General features: G+C 44.1%; 1 protein-coding gene across 2 annotated transcripts in view; it reads left to right on the forward strand.

The window, feature by feature from the left end:
* klf12b (Kruppel like factor 12b) overlaps positions 1 to 17,260 on the forward strand; it is a 245,514-nt gene extending 228,254 nt beyond the window's left edge. For both annotated transcript variants that reach the window (XM_070891390.1, XM_070891391.1), the window contains one exon: positions 16,400 to 17,260. In XM_070891390.1, coding sequence (XP_070747491.1) covers positions 16,400 to 16,581 — 182 coding nt within the window. In that variant the 3' untranslated portion in view covers positions 16,582 to 17,260. The remainder of the gene's footprint in view (positions 1 to 16,399) is intronic.
* The last annotated feature ends 346 nt before the right edge of the window (positions 17,261 to 17,606 follow it).

A 17,606-nucleotide genomic window follows, 5' to 3' on the forward strand; every position in this document is an offset into this window, starting at 1 on the left:
CCTCGTCTAAATCATTAATGTACAATGTAAACAGCTGGGGCCCCAGCACAGAACCTTGCGGTACCCCACTAGTCACTGCCTGCCATTCTGAAAAGTACCCATTTACTCCTACTCTTTGCTTCCTGTCTGACAACCAGTTCTCAATCCACGTCAGCACACTACTCCCAATCCCATGTGCTTTAACTTTGCACTTTAATCTCCTGTGTGGGACCTTGTCGAAAGCCTTCTGAAAGTCCAAATATACCACATCAACTGGTTCTCCTTTGTCCACTTTACTGGAAACATCCTCAAAAAATTCCAGAAGATTTGTCAAGCATGATCTCCCTTTCACAAATCCATGCTGACTTGGACCTATCATGTCACCATTTTCCAATTGCGCTGCTATGACATCCTTAATAATTGATTCCATCATTTTACCCACTACTGAGGTCAGGCTGACCGGTCGATAATTCCCTGCTTTCTCTCTCCCTCCTTTTTTAAAAAGTGGGGTTACATTGGCTACCCTCCACTCGATAGGAACTGATCCAGAGTTAATGGAATGTTGGAAAATGACTGTCAATGCATCCGCTATTTCCAAGGCCTCCTCCTTAAGTACTCTGGGATGCAGTCCATCAGGCCCTGGGGATTTATCGGCCTTCAATCCCATCAATTTCCCCAACACAATTTCCCGACTAATAAAGATTTCCCTCAGTTCCTCCTCTTACTAGACCCTCTGACCCCTTTTATATCCAGAAGGTTGTTTGTGTCCTCCTTAGTGAATACTGAACCAAAGTACTTGTTCAATTGGTCTGCCATTTCTTTGTTCCCCGTTATGACTTCCCCTGATTCTGACTGCAGGGGACCTACGTTTGTCTTTACTAACCTTTTTCTCTTTACATACCTATAGAAACTTTTGCAATCCGCCTTAATGTTCCCTGCAAGCTTCTTCTTGTACTCCATTTTCCCTGCCCTAATCAAACCCTTTGTCCTCCTCTGCTGAGTTCTAAATTTCTCCCAGTCCCCAGGTTCGCTGCTATTTCTGGCCAATTTGTATGCCACTTCCTTAGCTTTAATATTATCCCTGATTTCCCTAGATAGCCACGGTTGAGCCACCTTCCCTTTTTTATTTTTACGCCAGACAGGAATGTACAATTGTTGTAATTCATCCATGCGGTCTCTAGGTAGATGGTTTATCTCGTCAAACAAGACCCCCAGGGGGCGCTAACCAGGTGCAATGAAGTTTTCGCCTGGGCGAGGAGGACAATTGTGCCTCCCAGGAAATTGCCCCGGAGGTTTGGGGATGCGATGCGCTGGTAGCGCCATGCCCCAGGCCACGCACGCCCGGCGATGACATCATCGTTGTGTGCGCTGACCCCTCATCGACCTGGCGGGGCACCCCTTAAAGGGGAGGCCTTTTGCACCGCAGTCCGCTACGTTTTTTTGTCGGACGACTCTTTCGTCAGCCCTCACATCGACTGGGCCACCATCGTGCAGCCCGACATTCCGTTATGGCTGCCGGGCTGCTGGCCTGGTCGATTGCCTCCCTGGTGGCCCGGTGGCGGCCACCAAATGGCCTGCAGAGTTCGCAGTGGCCCTCCCCTTTAAAGGACGGGCGGGAGGGGGCCATTGTAGCGCATCAGCACTACACGGAGCGACTGCAGAGTGCTGCTCTCTGGAGTGCGGCGCAGGGCTCCTGCACTGAGCACCACGCTCCCGCCCCAGGAGCACCTCTCCAAAGACACGGAGCGGCGGAGTTGGCGCTCCGCGTCCTTGGAGGGGCACACGTGCCCGATTCCGCGTCGGGACGGGGCTTCCTAGCCGGGGGATAAACGTCCTGGTCTGGAAGTTTACCGCCCCCTATCAGGTCGCGGGGCAATTTTGGCTCCTTAATCACAACTGCACAAGAGAAGGAGCGATCTTCAGCTCTGCCTACAAGTTGCAGCATATTGACAATTTGGCACAGATGTAACACTCTTACCTGGTAACTGGAAGGCTGCGGATTCAACCCCCGCAATCAGCCCTGGAGCACATCGTCTGACATGCAGGACAGTGCTGAGGGGGTGTTGCATTATCACGGATGCTATTCTTCAAACGGAATGATTAACTCAATCTGTCAATTTAGGTGGACACTGAAGATCACGTGACACTATGGGAAGAAGAGCAGGGGATTGTGTATGTTTTGGCTAATATTACCTATCATCTACTTCCGTTAAAAAAAAACAGATTAATTATCTGTTTATGCAAAATAATTGCTGTGTTTCTGACATAACCAGTTATCCTACTTCAAAATAAATCTTAACGGCCTGGAAATTGCGGTCGGAGGCTTTCCGCCTGTGTACGCTTCTGAACCACAGAAAAACTCTGCACTTACCTGCTGCCTCCGGAGCTCTGGATTAGAAACATAGAAACATAGAAAATAGGTGCAGGAGTAGGCCATTCGGCCCTTCGTGCCTGCACCGCCATTCAATGAGTTCATGGCTGAACATGAAACTTCAGTACCCCATTCCTGCTTTTTTGCCATACCCCTTGATCCCCCTAGTAGTAAGGACTACATCTAACTCCTTTTTGAATATATTTAGTGAATTGGCCTCAACAGCTTTCTGTGGTAGAGAATTCCACAGGGTCACCACTCTCTGGGTGAAGAAGTTTCTCCTCATCTCGGTCCTAAATGGCTTACCCCTTATCCTTAGACTGTGACCCCTGGTTCTGGACTTCCCCAACATTGCGAACATTCTTCCTGCATCTAACCTGTCTAAACCCATCAGAATTTTAAACATTTCTATGAGGTCCCCTCTCATTCTTCTGAACTCCAGCGAATACAAGCCCAGTTGATCCAGTCTTTCTTTATATGTCAGTCCCGCTATCCCGGGAATCAGTCTGGTGAACCTTCGCTGCACTCCCTCAATAGCAAGAATGTCCTTCCTCAAGTTAGGAGACCAAAACTGTACATAATACTCCAGGTGTGGCCTCACCAAGGCCCCGTACAACTGTAGTAACACCTCCCTGCCCCTGTACTCAAATCCCCTCGCTATGAAGACCAACATGCCATTTGCTTTCTTAACCGCCTGCTGTACCTGCATGCCAACCTTCAATGACTGATGTACCATGACACCCAGGTCTCGTTGCACCTCCCCTTTTACTTATCTGTCACCATTCAGATAATAGTCTGTCTCTCTGTTTTTACCACCAAAGTGGATAACCTCACATTTATCCACATTATACTTCATCTGCCATGCATTTGCCCACTCACCTAACCTATCCAAGTCACTCTGCAGCCTCATAGCATCCTCCTCGCAGCTCACACTGCCACCCAACTTAGTGTCATCCGCAAATTTGGAGATACTACATCTAATCCCCTTGTCTAAATCATTAATGTACAATGTAAACAGCTGGGGCCCCAGCACAGAACCTTGCAGTACCCCACTAGTCATTGCCTGCTATTCTGAAAAGTACCCATTTACTCCTACTCTTTGCTTCCTATCTGCCAACCAGTTCTCAATCCATGTCAGCACACTACCTCCAATCCCATGTGCTTTAACTTTACACATTAATCTATTGTGTGGGACCTTGTCGAAAGCCTTCTGAAAGTCCAAATATGCCACATCAACTGGTTCTCCCTTGTCCACTCTACTGGAAACATTCTCAAAAAATTCCAGAAGATTTGTCAAGCATGATTTCCCTTTCACAAATCCATGCTGACTTGGACCTATCATGTCACCTCTATCCAAATGCGCTGCTATGACATCCTTAATAATTGATTCCATCATTTTACCCACTACTGAGGTCAGGCTGACCGGTCTATAATTCCCTGTTTTCTCTCTCCCTCCTTTTTTAAAAAGTGGGGTTACATTGGCTACCCTCCACTCCATAGGAACTGATCCAGAGTCTATGAAATGTTCGAAAATGACTGTCAATGCATCTGCTATTTCCAAGGCCACCTCCTTAAGTACTCTGGGATGCAGTCCATCAAGCCCTGGGGATTTATCGGCCTTCAATCCCATCAATTTCCCCAACACAATTTCCCGACTAATAAGGATTTCCCGCAGTTCCTCCTTCTTACTAGACCCTCTGACCCCTTTTATATCCGGAAGGTTGTTTGTGTCCTCCTTAACGAACCAAAGTACTTGTTCAATTGGTCTGCCATTTCTTTGTTCCCCATTATGACTTCCCCTGATTCTGACTGCAGGGGACCTACATTTGTCTTTACTAACCTTTTTCTCTTTACATATCTATAGAAACTTTTGCAGTCCGTCTTAATGTTCCCTGCAAGCTTGCTCTCGTACTCTATTTTCCCTACCCTAATCAAACCCTTTGTCCTCCTCTGCTGAGTTCTAAATTCTTGCGGTCCTTGGCTTGTAGGTGTACGCCTGCGTAAATGCCCACGTATCCCAGGGTGCAGGTGGTTCGCAAGCGTCCCTAGGATCACATGGGCCGACCCAACCACTGACAAAGGGAGATTGCGATGATGCTTATGGTCATTCCGTTTACATATGGAATCCCCATAAGCATAATAGAAATCCCCTAATAAATAACATTTCACAACACTGAAATAGAAATAAACGATCACAAGTTCAAAATTAATTAAAATACATTTAATTAAGCATTTAAAATAAAAATTTAGAAAAATAAATGTAAACATTTTTAACCAGGACTAAATTGGCCTAAGCTAATTTTAAATTTAAGTGAATGTTTAAATCATTTTTTAAATTTTATTTTAACATTTATTTAAAGCCTTAAGCTGGTAAAAGAAGGCCTTATGTGTGCTTTTACCAGGCGTAAGCGTTTGGTGGGTATTCGCTAGGCTACAGCCCAACACTGTGCCAGCGAAAGTGAATTTGCAGCAAATGCATATGATCTGTCAAGCATGAAGAGACCCGGAACTTGTGGGGCACTTACGACGGCGTACACTCATAGGCCCCGTAAAATCCGGGCTGGAGTGTTTAACTCCATCTGTCAATTTAGGTGAGTACTAAAGATCACTTGACACTAGAAAGAAAAAGAAAGAGAGACTCACATTCAAATATCACCTTTCACGACACCCAGACGTCTCAAAGTGCTTTACAGCCAATGAAGTACTTTTGCAGTGTAGTCAATGTTGTAGTGTGGGAAACGCGGAAGCCAACTTGCGCACAGCAAGCTCCCACAAACAGCAATGTGATAATGACCAGATAATCTGTTTTTGTTACATTGTTTGAGCGATAAATATTGGCCAGGACTCCGGGGATAATTCCACTGCTCTTCTTCGAAATAGTGCTATGGGATCTTTTAGGTCCAGCTGAGAGAGCAGACGGGGCCTCGGTTTAATGTCTCATCCAAAAGACGGCACCTCCAACAGTGCAGCCTCCCTCAGCACTGCACTGGAGGGTCAGCCTACATTTCTGTGCTCGTGTCCCTGGAGTGGGACATGAACCCACAACCTTATGACGCAGAGGTGAGTGTACTACCCACTGAGCCACAGCTGAAACTATGGGAAAGAAAGCAGGGATTTGTGTGTGTGTTTGGCTAATATTCCCTATCATCTATTTCCATCAAAAATACAGATTAACTGTCTTTTTATGTAAAATAACTGCAGTGCTTCTTACATAACCAGTCACCTTACCTCAAAGTAAATCATGACATGTAAATAGCTTTGAGACAGTTCTAAGAGATGTGATAAGGTGCTATATGAATGTGTTTCTTTCTTTGTAAATCTTGATTTATTTTCACGTGGGAGGGAGTCCTGTACAGAATCTAATTCAGGATAAACCTGGCAAAGTAAATCCTCAATGTAAATAGGATTTATGTCCCCCATTAAAGGGCTTTCAACATTCAGACATTTGCTGCCTTACTTACCCATACTGCCTGCAATATGATTTTATTTCTACATCGTATAGGTCTTAGCTGGTTCTCCAAGCAAGGCCAATAAATCTGTATTATAGGCTGGCCCTGAAATGAAAGGATACTATTAGGACACTCACGCAGACATAAACGAGAAGAAATATGTGTAGGGTCACTGAAAGACAAAGGATTAAGTAGGTTTGTTTCTATGCCATTGTGTTTGTTGCTACAGCTTCTGTTTCTCTGGTGACTTCCACTGTTTCAGTATCATTTTACATTAAATTAAGTTTAAACTTGTCGAACCTTAGTTAGACCACACTTGGAGTACAGTGTACAATTCTGGTTGCCATATTATTAAAAGGATATAGAGGCATTGGAGAGGGTGCAAAAGAGATTTACAAGGATGATACCAGAAATGCAAGGTTATACCCATCAGGAAAGGATGAACAGGCTGGATCTCTTTCTTTTCCTCTTGGAAAGAGAAGGCCAAGGGGTGACCTAATAGAGGTCTTCAAAATTATGAAAGGTTTTGATAGAGTGGATACAGAGAGAGTGTTTCCACATGTGGGGCAGAGCATAACTAGAGGCCATCAATATAAGATAGTCACCAAGAAATCCGATAGGAAATTCAGAAGGAACTTCTTTACCCAGAGAGTGGTGAGAATGTGGAACTCACTATCTCAAGGAGTGGTTGAGGGGAATAGTATAGATGCATTTAAGGGTAGGCTAGACAAGCATATGAGGGAGAAGGGAATAGAGGGTTATGCTGATAGTTAGATAAGGGAAGACGGGAGGAGGCTTGAGTGGAGTATAAACGCCATCATGGACTGGTTGGGCCAAATGAGCTGTTTCTGTGCCGTATATTCTATGTAATTCTATGTAAAGTAATGCCTTAACAAATTTACACACCTGAAGATTTCACAGAAGACACAAGACGTGAAAATGTTTCTACATTAAAAGAAAAACAGCAACCCTTGTCTACCAGTAATGGAAACTTCTCTGTTTGTTAGGCTGCAAAGAAAATCCCATGTTTTGCTCCCAGATACAGTGCAGTGGGATGAGATTAGAGAACTCCCCATCAGAATCCTGCCTCACATTACTGCAGAGATTGGCTGGGTCATCAGTCTTGGTTTTTATGTTAGATATTCTCTCAGATTCAGTCACTGCTATAAGCAGCTCTCACCTTCCCTATGATCCAGTGTGCACCTTTTTCTGGTCAAATCTAAATAAATGACAGCATGGCCCAGGGATAGTAACAACAACTTGCATTGTTATAGTGCCATTAACGTGGTGAAACGTTACAAGGGGCTTCACAGGAGCGTTAATCAAACAAAATTTGACACCGAGCCATATAAGGAGATATTGGGTCAGGTGACCAAAAGCTTGGTCAAAGAGGGAGGTTTTAAGGAACATTTTAAAGGAGGAGAGAGAGCTGGAGAGGTTTCGGGAGGGAATTTCAGAGTTCATGGCCTAGGCAGCTGAAGGCATGGCCACCAATGGTGAAGTGATAAAAATCAAGGAACAGAGAAGCCTTTCTCCACATAGTGTATCACATGGCCATATGAATTTTTCTTTCTTTACAGAAGGCAGACTGAAATAGTACTTCAAGACCAAGCTTAGCATTAAACCATAAACTGATTTATTTATATGAAAATAGATGAACAGTAGTAAGTTTTCACAATAAATACAATCAGTTTCCCTAAGCCTCTTAGTTATGGAAAACAATAAAGAAGTAAGTACTATCAATATAAACATGGGCTCGCCTTTGTGAGCATGACATGTTTGAGGTTTACATAACTGTCCACCTATTCATTAGCTTCATGCACTATTATTGAGACTCAGTTTAGGCTGCTGGTTCATTTTGGAGAAACAATACTGCTGGTAGCCTTGGCAGTTAACCCCTTATAAACTGAATCGAACATCACCGAAATATTGCAGGTTTGAAAAATCAACTCGGGCAACACAACCAAGATTCAAATTGCAACAATGCTCAACCTGGATCTTCTCGCTTATTAGTTACTGCTGCTGCACCTCCGTGATGTAACTCACACCAAATCCCGCTCCCCCATCACCCCTGTGCTCGCTGACCCCCTACAATGGCTTCAGTTAAGCAACGCCTTGATTTCAAAATTCCCATCCTTATTTTCAAGTCTCTCCATAGCCTCGCACCTCCCTGTCTCTGTAATCTCCAGTGCAGTGCTGAGGGAGTGCTGCACTGTTGGAGGTGCCGTCTTTCAGATGAGACCTTAAACAGAGGCCCCGTCTGCTCTCTCAGGTGGACGTAAAAGGTTCCATGGCACGATTTCGAAGAAGTTCTGGTGAGTTATAACTGGTGTTCTGGCCAATATTTATCCCTCAACCCACATAACAAAAACAGATTAAGTGGTCATTATCCCATTGCTGTTTGTGGGAGCTTGCTGAGTGCAAATTGACTGCCGCATTTCCTCCATTACAATAGTGACCACATTCCAAAAAAGTACTTCATTTGCTGTAAAGCACTTTGAGACACCCAGTAGTTGTGAAAGGTGCTATATAAATGCAAGTCATTCGTTTAAGACCATTCTAGCCTCTTCTACTGCTGCAACAGGTGTCCCTGCGCAGCACCATCGCATCTCGCTCCTCCGCAGTAACGGGCTCTCTCAGTGCCAATGATCCTGCTGGGAGCCCATCTTACCTCTCTAATGGAGGTCCAGATAGAAAACCAGATAGGACTGAGTCATGGCAGACGGAAGCCCAGCCCTCAAGCTCATGGTGTGGATTTAGGAACATCCTGCCCCATATTTCCTTCCTGTGAAATTCTCTCTCAGTTGCCTGAAAATCCTTCCGAGTGTTGTTCAAATACGTACTTAATCATCGCTGCATGAAGCAGTTGTTGAGCACGCAGCAGGAAAGGGAAAGTTGTGGGTTTTCCCCTCAGCATAAATTCGCCAGTGCTTGAAGTGATACTGTGGAGTAATGGCTACCAGTGCTTAACCCGCTTGTCTAAAATTTCTCTCCCCACTATTTTAGCTGGGGCATTAACCCATTTACATAGAAACATAGAAAGTAGGTGCAGGAGTAGGCCATTCGGCCCTTCGAGCCTGCACCACCATTCAATAAGATCATGGTTCATCATTCACCTCAGTACCCCTTTCCTGCTTTCTCTCCATACCCCTTGATCCCTTTAGCCGTAAGGGCCATATCTAACTCCCTCTTGAATATATCCAACGAACTAGCATCAACAACTCTCTGCGGTAGAGAATTCCACAGGTTAACAACTCTCTGAGTGAAGAAGTTTCTCCTCATCTCAGTCCTAAATGGCTTACCCCATATCCTTAGATTGTGTCCCCTGGTTCTGGACTTCCCCAATATCGGGAACATTCTTCCTGCATCTAACCTGTTCAGTCCCGTCAGAATTTTATATGTTTCCATGTGATCCCCTCTCATCCTTCTAAACTCCAGTGAATACAGGCCCAGTCGATCCAATCTATCCTCATATGTCAGTCCTGCCATCCCGGGAATCAGTCTGGTGAACCTTCGCTGCACTCCCTCAATAGCAAGAACGTCCTTCCTCAGATTACGAGACCAAAACTGAACACTATATTCCAGGTGAGACCTCACCAAGGCCCTGTACAACTGCAGTAAGACGTCTCTGCTCCTATACTCAAATCCCCTAGCAATGAAGGCCAACATACCATTTGCCTTCTTCACCGCCAGCTCTACCTGCATGCCAACTTTCAATGACTGATGTACCATGACACCCAGGTCTCGTTGCACCTCCCCTTTTCCTAATCTGCCGCCATTCAGATAATATTCTGCCTCCCTGTTTTTGCCACCAAAGTGGATAACCTCACATTTATCCACATTATACTGCATTTGCCATGCATTTGCCCACTCACCTAACTGTCCAAATCACCCTGCAGCCTCTTAGCATCCTCCTCACAGCTCACACCACCACCCAGCTTCGTGTCATCTGCAAACTTGGAGATATTACACTCAATTCCTTCATTTAAATCATTAATGTATATTGGAAATAGCTGGGGTCCCAGCACTGAGCCCTGCGGCACTCCACTAGTCACTGCCTGCCATTCTGAAAAGGTCCCATTTATCCCGACTCTCTGCTTCCTGTCTGCCAACCAGTTCTTTATCCACGTCAGTACATTACCCCCAATAACATGTGCTTTAATTTTGCACACTAACCTTTTGTGTGGGACCTTGTCAAAAGCCATTTGAAATTCCAAATACACCACCTCCACTGGTTCTCCCTTGTCCACTCTACTAGTTACATCCTCAAAAAATTCTAGAAGATTTGTCAAGCATGATTTCCCTTTCATAAATCTATGCTGACTTGGACCGATCCTGTCACTGCTTTCCAAATGCAATTCCAAATTTAAAATAAATAGGTTAACACTGCCACTAAAATAATGGAGAGAGAAAGTTTCAACTGAATGCAGTGAGCTTTCATACCTGTTAATCTCGCACAATTTTCTCTCAAACACCACCCAGTTCAATTTTATTAAAAATCTGCTTTGGTTGTGTCTGGTTTCTCCCTGTTATTATGCCCCCTAAACACAGACATCTGTAATCATATAAATTCAATAAGACGGAGGACCACCAGTCCAAATTGAGACTTACTGCAAAGCTCACGGCGTCAGTAAGACTCATTATGAGTAAGTAACACTCTGAATTAGTAAATTAACTTTTAAACTTTTGTTTTGACTCCGCTTGAAAAGGGAAATCTTTTAAAATGAAGCAAAGGCACAGACTTCCTTAATTTAACTTTTAGTAACAAACCTTTGTGTGTGATACATCATTATTCAGCCAACATTTTGCAATGAAGCCAATATTGTAATTTCAAAGGATATGGCAACGAATACATTGGCGGGAATGTTCTGAGGTAAGAGCAGGTGGGTTGGAGGCACTGGGGAAGTGAAAGTTGAAAAAAACGTGAACCACGAACCCAACCCAACCACTTTCTTCCTTCACTCAGGATGAAGCCGCTGCCAGGATGAGCGTTGGCAATTTAAATATGGTAATGAGGCCTGAGGCCTCTACTTTAACCTGCAGGCTCGGGATTCCCAGTGGCTGGAACAAGGCGGCCTCAGCCTCAGGGAGCAATCTCTGTGGGCCAGGAGGAGTGTTTTCTCCTGGTCCCCGAAGCTCCCCCACCACCAGCCTGGTCCACCCTGGGGTCAGGGATCAGACCCTCCCCCCCCCCCCAGGGATAGAGGGATAGAGACTCCCCCCCCCCCCCACCGGGACCTGGAAGCCACCCCCCCCCCCCCAGGATAGCAACCTAGCCCTGAGGTTGGGGGTCGCCCCCACCCCACACCCCACAGGCGCTCGCGACTGAGCCCTAGGGTCAGGGATCATACCTGCTGCCCGGGCTTGGACTGTCCCCTGTTCCCCCACAATCCTGGGCCCAGCACCTAACTGGGACTGTGGCCTCCTTCTTTGCGTTCTCCGCGAGACTGGAAGCTAGCCTGTCAATCAACCCGAGCTTCCGGGTTTCCTGTCGTCACAGTGCGGGTGGAAACTGGGAAAATCCAGCCCACTGGCATAGAAACAAACCCTTTGTATTTCAGTGGCCCTAAACTTGCATTTATATAGTGCCTTTAACATAGTAAAAAGTCCCAAGCTGCTTCACAGCTCTTTAAAATAAAGTTGTTGCCAGACCGGGTCAGCGAGCACAGGGGTAATGGGTGAACGGGACTTGGTGCGAGTTGGAATACGGGCAGCAGAGTTTTGGATGAGCTCAAGTTTATGGAGGGTGGAAAGTGGTTGGCTGGCCAGGAGAGCTTTGGAATGTTTGAGCCATTTGATCAGCATATATACAAATCTACTCTGGCTCTTGCAAATCCACGAATGCTTTGACAAGACATAATCAGAAAAGCTCGAGGACAATATCTCTGCATCCTGTCTGATCTGCAAATCAAATTCTCACCTTGCATCCTGCAGACCTCCCTCTGTCTCTTCCCCCAACCCCAGCATAATTCTCCAGTTTGTCGAAGTAGGACAAGACAATGTCAACCTCACTGTCAACCATAGAATGGTTACAGCACAGTGGGAGGCCAATCAGCCTGTCGAGCCCGTGCCGGCTCTCTGCAAGAGCACTTCAGCTCATTCCAATCCCCCAACCCTTCCCTGTAGTCCTGCAAATCTTTTTCCTTCAGTTACTTACCATATTCCCTTTTGAAAGCCACGATTGAATCTGCCTCCCCCACCCTTTCAGAAAGTGCATTCCAGATCATAACCACTCGCTAAAAAGGTTTTCCCTCGTGTCACTTTGGATCTTTTGCCTTAAATCTGTGTCCTCTGGTTCTCGACTATTCCACCAGTGGGACCAGTTTCTCTCTACCTACTCTGTCTACCCCTCATGATTTTGAACACCTCTATCAAATCGCGTCTCAACCTTCTCTGTTCTAAGGAGATCAACCCCAGCTTCTCCAGTCTATCCACGTAACTGAATTCCCTCATCCCTGGAACCATTCTCGTAAATCTTTTCTGCGCCCTCTCTAAAGCCTTTACATCCTTCCTAAAGTGTGATGCCCAGAATTAGATACAATACTCCAATTGTGACCAAACCAGTGTTTCATAAAGGTTCATCATAACCTCCTTGCTTTCGTACTCTAGATAATTCAAAAATAACTACGTTGCTAGATTTCTAAAGTCATTGGTTGAACAAAAACCTATGATTTGAAGGAGGATAGAGCTGTTCTCCCATCACCACCAGCCATGCCTCACTGAATGTGCTCAGACAGATGGCCCACCTTTGAATGAATCAGTCTCTGCTTGAGGGTTTAGATGTGGACTGTGCTCTTCTGCCTATTCGGCAATTTTTACTCAAGTAGCACATACATCATCATCATCATAGGCGGTCCCTAGAACGAGGATGACTTGCTTCCACACCAAAAGGGATGAGTTTGCAGATGTTTCAATGAAGGACCCGCGATTCCAGTCCTGAACTCCAGGGGTGGAAGATGCCTGTGCGTGGATTTTTTTAATGTGTGGTGACCGTTGCACACCAGCCACCACATGGGTTCGACAGAGCTAGGCCTTTATCCAGTGGCAAGGGTTAACCAGGACAACTGGAGATCTGCTTTGCTGCACGGACCTAGTGCGCGCACATATCGCAGTGTGGGCAGGCCCGTGCTGCCCCTGGGCCCTCGGCTCTTCTGGGTCCTGTACCCCATTTGCCGCACCTCCGCCACGATCATACATACGCATTGAAATAATAGACTAAGAAACCCAACCTAATGAATAATGGCTACTTTACAGCATAAAGAAAGAATGACTTGCATTTATATAGAGCCTTTCATGACCACCAGATGTCTCAAAATGCTTTGCAGCCAATGAAGTACTTTTGGAGTGTAGTCACTGTTGTAATGTGGGAAACGCGGTAGCCAACTTGCGCACAGCAAGCTCCCACAAACAGCAATGTGATGATGACCAGATAGACTGTTTTTGTTATGTTGATTGAGGGATAAATATTGGCTAGGACACCAGGGATAACGCCCCTGCTCTTCTTTGAATTAGTGCCATAGGATCTTTTACATCCACCTGAGAGAGCACCAGGACCTTAGTTTAACGTCTCATCCAAAAGACAGCACCTCCGACCGTGCAGCACTCCCTCAGTACTGCACTGGAGTGTCAGCCTAAATATGATGTGCTCAGGTCCCTGGAGTGGGATTTGAACCCACAATCTTCTAACTCAGAGGTGAGGGTGCTACCCACTGAGCCACAGCTGACACACACCTCCACCTACCTTTTGAAAATCTTTTTGGCCATCATGGTTTCTGCATTAACCTGAATACTGAATGGGCCCAAGGTGACCTCTGGCGTTTGTGATTTGACAAAGAATTGGAACGATTGGCTACGAATTTTTAAAAAAAAACCTGAATACTTACTACTGGAAGTAAGGTTTGCAAGTTTGCAATGGCATCAAATAATTATAGCCTTTACAAGAAAATATTTAAACTTCCGTATAAAATAGCATTTTCTGCATTTAGAATGCCTGCAAAAAATCTTTTCAATTAGAAGCCTGGGGCAATCTAAGAAACATGAGCCTTGAATCTTTGCTGGTTCCCAGACAAATCATTGTCAGCTCACAAGCTCCTCAGGGCAGCAAGCTGCAGCTCCCAGCATTCACTTCCAGCTACAACATACAGACAGCAAAACTGACTGTTCACATGGCAGATCAGGACTTGCTGCAAGACCTGCTCCCTCCAATTACAGAATTACTGAGAGTGAATCCCCTTCCTCGCCAGCTCTCCACACTGCACCGACCCCCACCCCCCCACCCAACCTGCCATGAAAGTAGCTGGAATAATTTAATTTTAATTAAGGTAAAGTATAAACACTTAGTGGGAAAAATGTGGGTTGTTTGCACCTCCCGGTAATGCTTCCATTTTCGTCCAGGCGCGTAGCTAAAATTAACTCCCACAAAAGTGAGTTTTTCTTCTAAAATACTTATGATGATTTCAATGTTAGAATTAAAGGAATATTTTCACTTTGCAGCGAGATTGTCTTCAGAATTGACTACATGTTGTTGTTCACTTAATGGGCCTGTCTAGGTGCGTACGATATTTGCACGTGCCCGCAGAGGCTCGCAAGTTCCGGGTTTAGGCGCGCAAAGTGCATGCACCTAAACCCAGCACTTGCAATCCGTCAATATTTCTTTTGACAGATCGCATGCATCCCCGAGAGAAGGGCCTCCATGGGCGGAGATTTGGGCTATTTGCCCAACTCCTGCCCAGCGAATGTCCTTAAAACTCTTTCGCCTGGTAAAAGCAGGCATAAGGCCTGATTTTACCAGTGTAAGAGTTTTAAAAGATAGAAAAATTTAATTTTATTACCAATTTTTATTTTAAAAACCCTGTCCATTAAGGTAAGTTTGCTTTTAACCCTATTAAAACCTATTTTTTTAAAAATTAAAATTTTTCTAATTTAATTAAATTTCAATTAATACAATTAATTCAATTAATTTCAATTGTACAAATGGAACTCATCGTTATTAACAATGAGTAAACTCCCTTTTCATTGGTGGTCCAGGCCCACACGATCCCAGGATACCTGTACGCTCCTGGAATGTGTGAGCCTTTGCCTGGGCTGTGCATCTAGGCCTCGGACAGTAAGTGTTCTTTCCTCTGGGACCACGAGGTACTTGCGTAAAAAACATTTTGGTCGGAAGCGACCGCAATTTCTGGCCCAATCTTTTTTTTTTTAAATAGTTGCCGCCACCTTTATAGCCACAAATTTTACCATTATGCGGCCATTAATTTTAACTCACAACTTCTTTGTCATGTAGACAATGAAAATACTAGGGAGTCAATCAAAAACTGCTCTCTGAGGCGATGTACTACCGATTTCTTACCCTGTTTCTGAGCAGTAGAAGTAGGGAAAGGTCTGCCTCATAGTGGAAAAGTCCACAGAGGTCTGCTATTATAAAGAAAAATGTCAGCAATTCATTTGAACAATACCCACTGAATTCAGTATCTGAAGCTTTTAAATATATCATGTACTTAGCCTCTGAAAGCTCCAATGTGTTGCTTAGAGATGCAGTGTGCAATAACCAGTTGGTTTTACATTGAACAATGCACTCCGCTCACTCATAATGTAGGGCAGCAAATACTCATTACACGATCCGTATTCATTCTGCCCATTTCAGACTCTTAATATGTTATCCCATTATATGCTGTATAGAATATCAAATGGTGGAATTTAATTCCATCTTTCAAGGGAAGAAGAAAACAATTATTCAAGACTGAACAATGAGTAATCAGAGAAATATTATTCCTTTTCTTTAAACTACAATTTAGTTTGTTTATAGATCATTCTAAATGGCTTGACTTCACACACGTTCTATATCTAATCCAATACAATGATCTGATAATAAAAAAATGAATTCACACTCAATAGATCAGCATCGCTCTGTGTTCGGAATTAAGACTTGTAGCAATATTTGGTAATCAGGTAACTGGCCTGTCATTTGAAAATTAACTGTGATAGTTTTTCTATAAACTGTAAACAGAAGACACAGATTGAAGATAATTGGCAAAAGAACATGAGGGGGAGCTAAGAAGAATTTTATTTTATTTTAATCCAGCAATTCTGGAATGCACTGCCTGAAAGGGCGGTGGAAGCAGATTCAATAGTAACTTTCAAAAGGGAATTGGATATATAGTTTGAAGAGGAACAATTTATAGGCCTATGAAGAAAGAAAGACTTGAATTTATATAGCACCTTTACGACCACTGGATGTCTCAAAGCACTTTACAGTCAATGGATTACTTTTGGAGTGTCGTCACTGTTGCAGTGTAGGAATGGGGAAAGAGCAGGGGAGTGGGACTAATTGGGTAGCTCTTTCAAAGAGCTGGCACAGGCATGATGGGCCGAATGGCCTCCCGTGTTGTACGATTCTATGAGTTGTTCTTCTGAAATGTATTCTGATGATGATTTCAATGGAATATTTTCACTTTGCAGTGAGATTGTCTTCAGTAGTGACTGCATGTTGTTGTTTACTTAAATTTCTTTTGAAGTTGCAACCACCTTTATTGGCACAGATATTACCAGATTAATGTTGCCATTAATTTTAACTCACAACTCCTTTTACACTTATTTTTAGGTGAAAAACCTTACAAATGCACATGGGAAGGCTGTACGTGGAAATTTGCTCGTTCGGATGAGCTGACAAGGCACTACCGCAAACACACAGGGGTAAAACCCTTCAAGTGTGCAGACTGTGACCGCAGTTTCTCGCGCTCAGATCACCTGGCACTGCATCGGCGAAGACACATGCTTGTTTAAAAAGTGTTTTGAACAACAGTGGGGCATCGGAGCAGGATCTCTTCCAGACCCCAGAATTCAGCTGGGCTGAATGATCAAAGGGTATTGATCGAGGACATCTCCAATTGTCCAAAAAGGAGAAAAAGATAAAGAGCACTCGAATCTTTCCTGCTGCTGACAGTCAGAAACGACTGTCGGTGATTTGGCAATTTCGATTATTATTTCAGTTTGGCCTGTGTTATTGTCCAAGGCTTTTCATAATGAGTTGGTGCATTTTTTTTTAAATAGTTCTCAGATTTTAAATCAATTGTCTTTACTACAATTCTTCAACTACTGGATAAACGTATGGCAAATAGCCAGTATTTAGTGCTAAATGTTAGGTTAAATTATGGTCTGAGCTATCATTTCTATTTCCATTTATTCTTCTTTTCTGTACGAATTCAGAAAGCTCTGTCTCGTACAGACCTCATTTGAAAGATGAAAAAAACAAGAGGATAAAGACTTGGAGATATTTTCCTCTGCCGTACACACATGCCCCAAAATGTAGTGAGTGAAGGATAATACAGCCCTTACTTGGTGAATTCAATTACATGTCAGTCACAGTGTTATGGATCATGATGGACTGCTTATTATTCTGCAACAGAATCAATCAAACCCCTCCTTTAGTTGAAGAATTACTCAGCTGCAGTGATCTCTACTGGGTTGCTTAAATAAACTGGGCGGGGGGGGGGTCGGGGGTCGGGGGGATAGAGGCAGTACGATATCAGTAACTTCTTATACACCATAGTATGCTATAACTTGGTGTTATGCTTTTCGAATATCCTGCCAGCTGCATGACTGCACTCACCAGGGAATGTGCATTTCTCACTGGAACCACATTGCTCCTGTTTTATTTGTCTTTAAATTATGTAGGGATGTATCATATAGTGCTGAAGAAATGTATTGACTAACCATCTGATGTGCAAATTAGCAACATAGATTTTCTTTTGGGGTGGGCAAAGGGTTGTTGGTTCTTTGATTTGTTAATTAGGTAAGAAGTCCTATTA

Source organism: Pristiophorus japonicus, chromosome 10, assembly GCF_044704955.1.
Source record: "Pristiophorus japonicus isolate sPriJap1 chromosome 10, sPriJap1.hap1, whole genome shotgun sequence".
Lineage (NCBI taxonomy): Eukaryota > Metazoa > Chordata > Chondrichthyes > Pristiophoridae > Pristiophorus > Pristiophorus japonicus.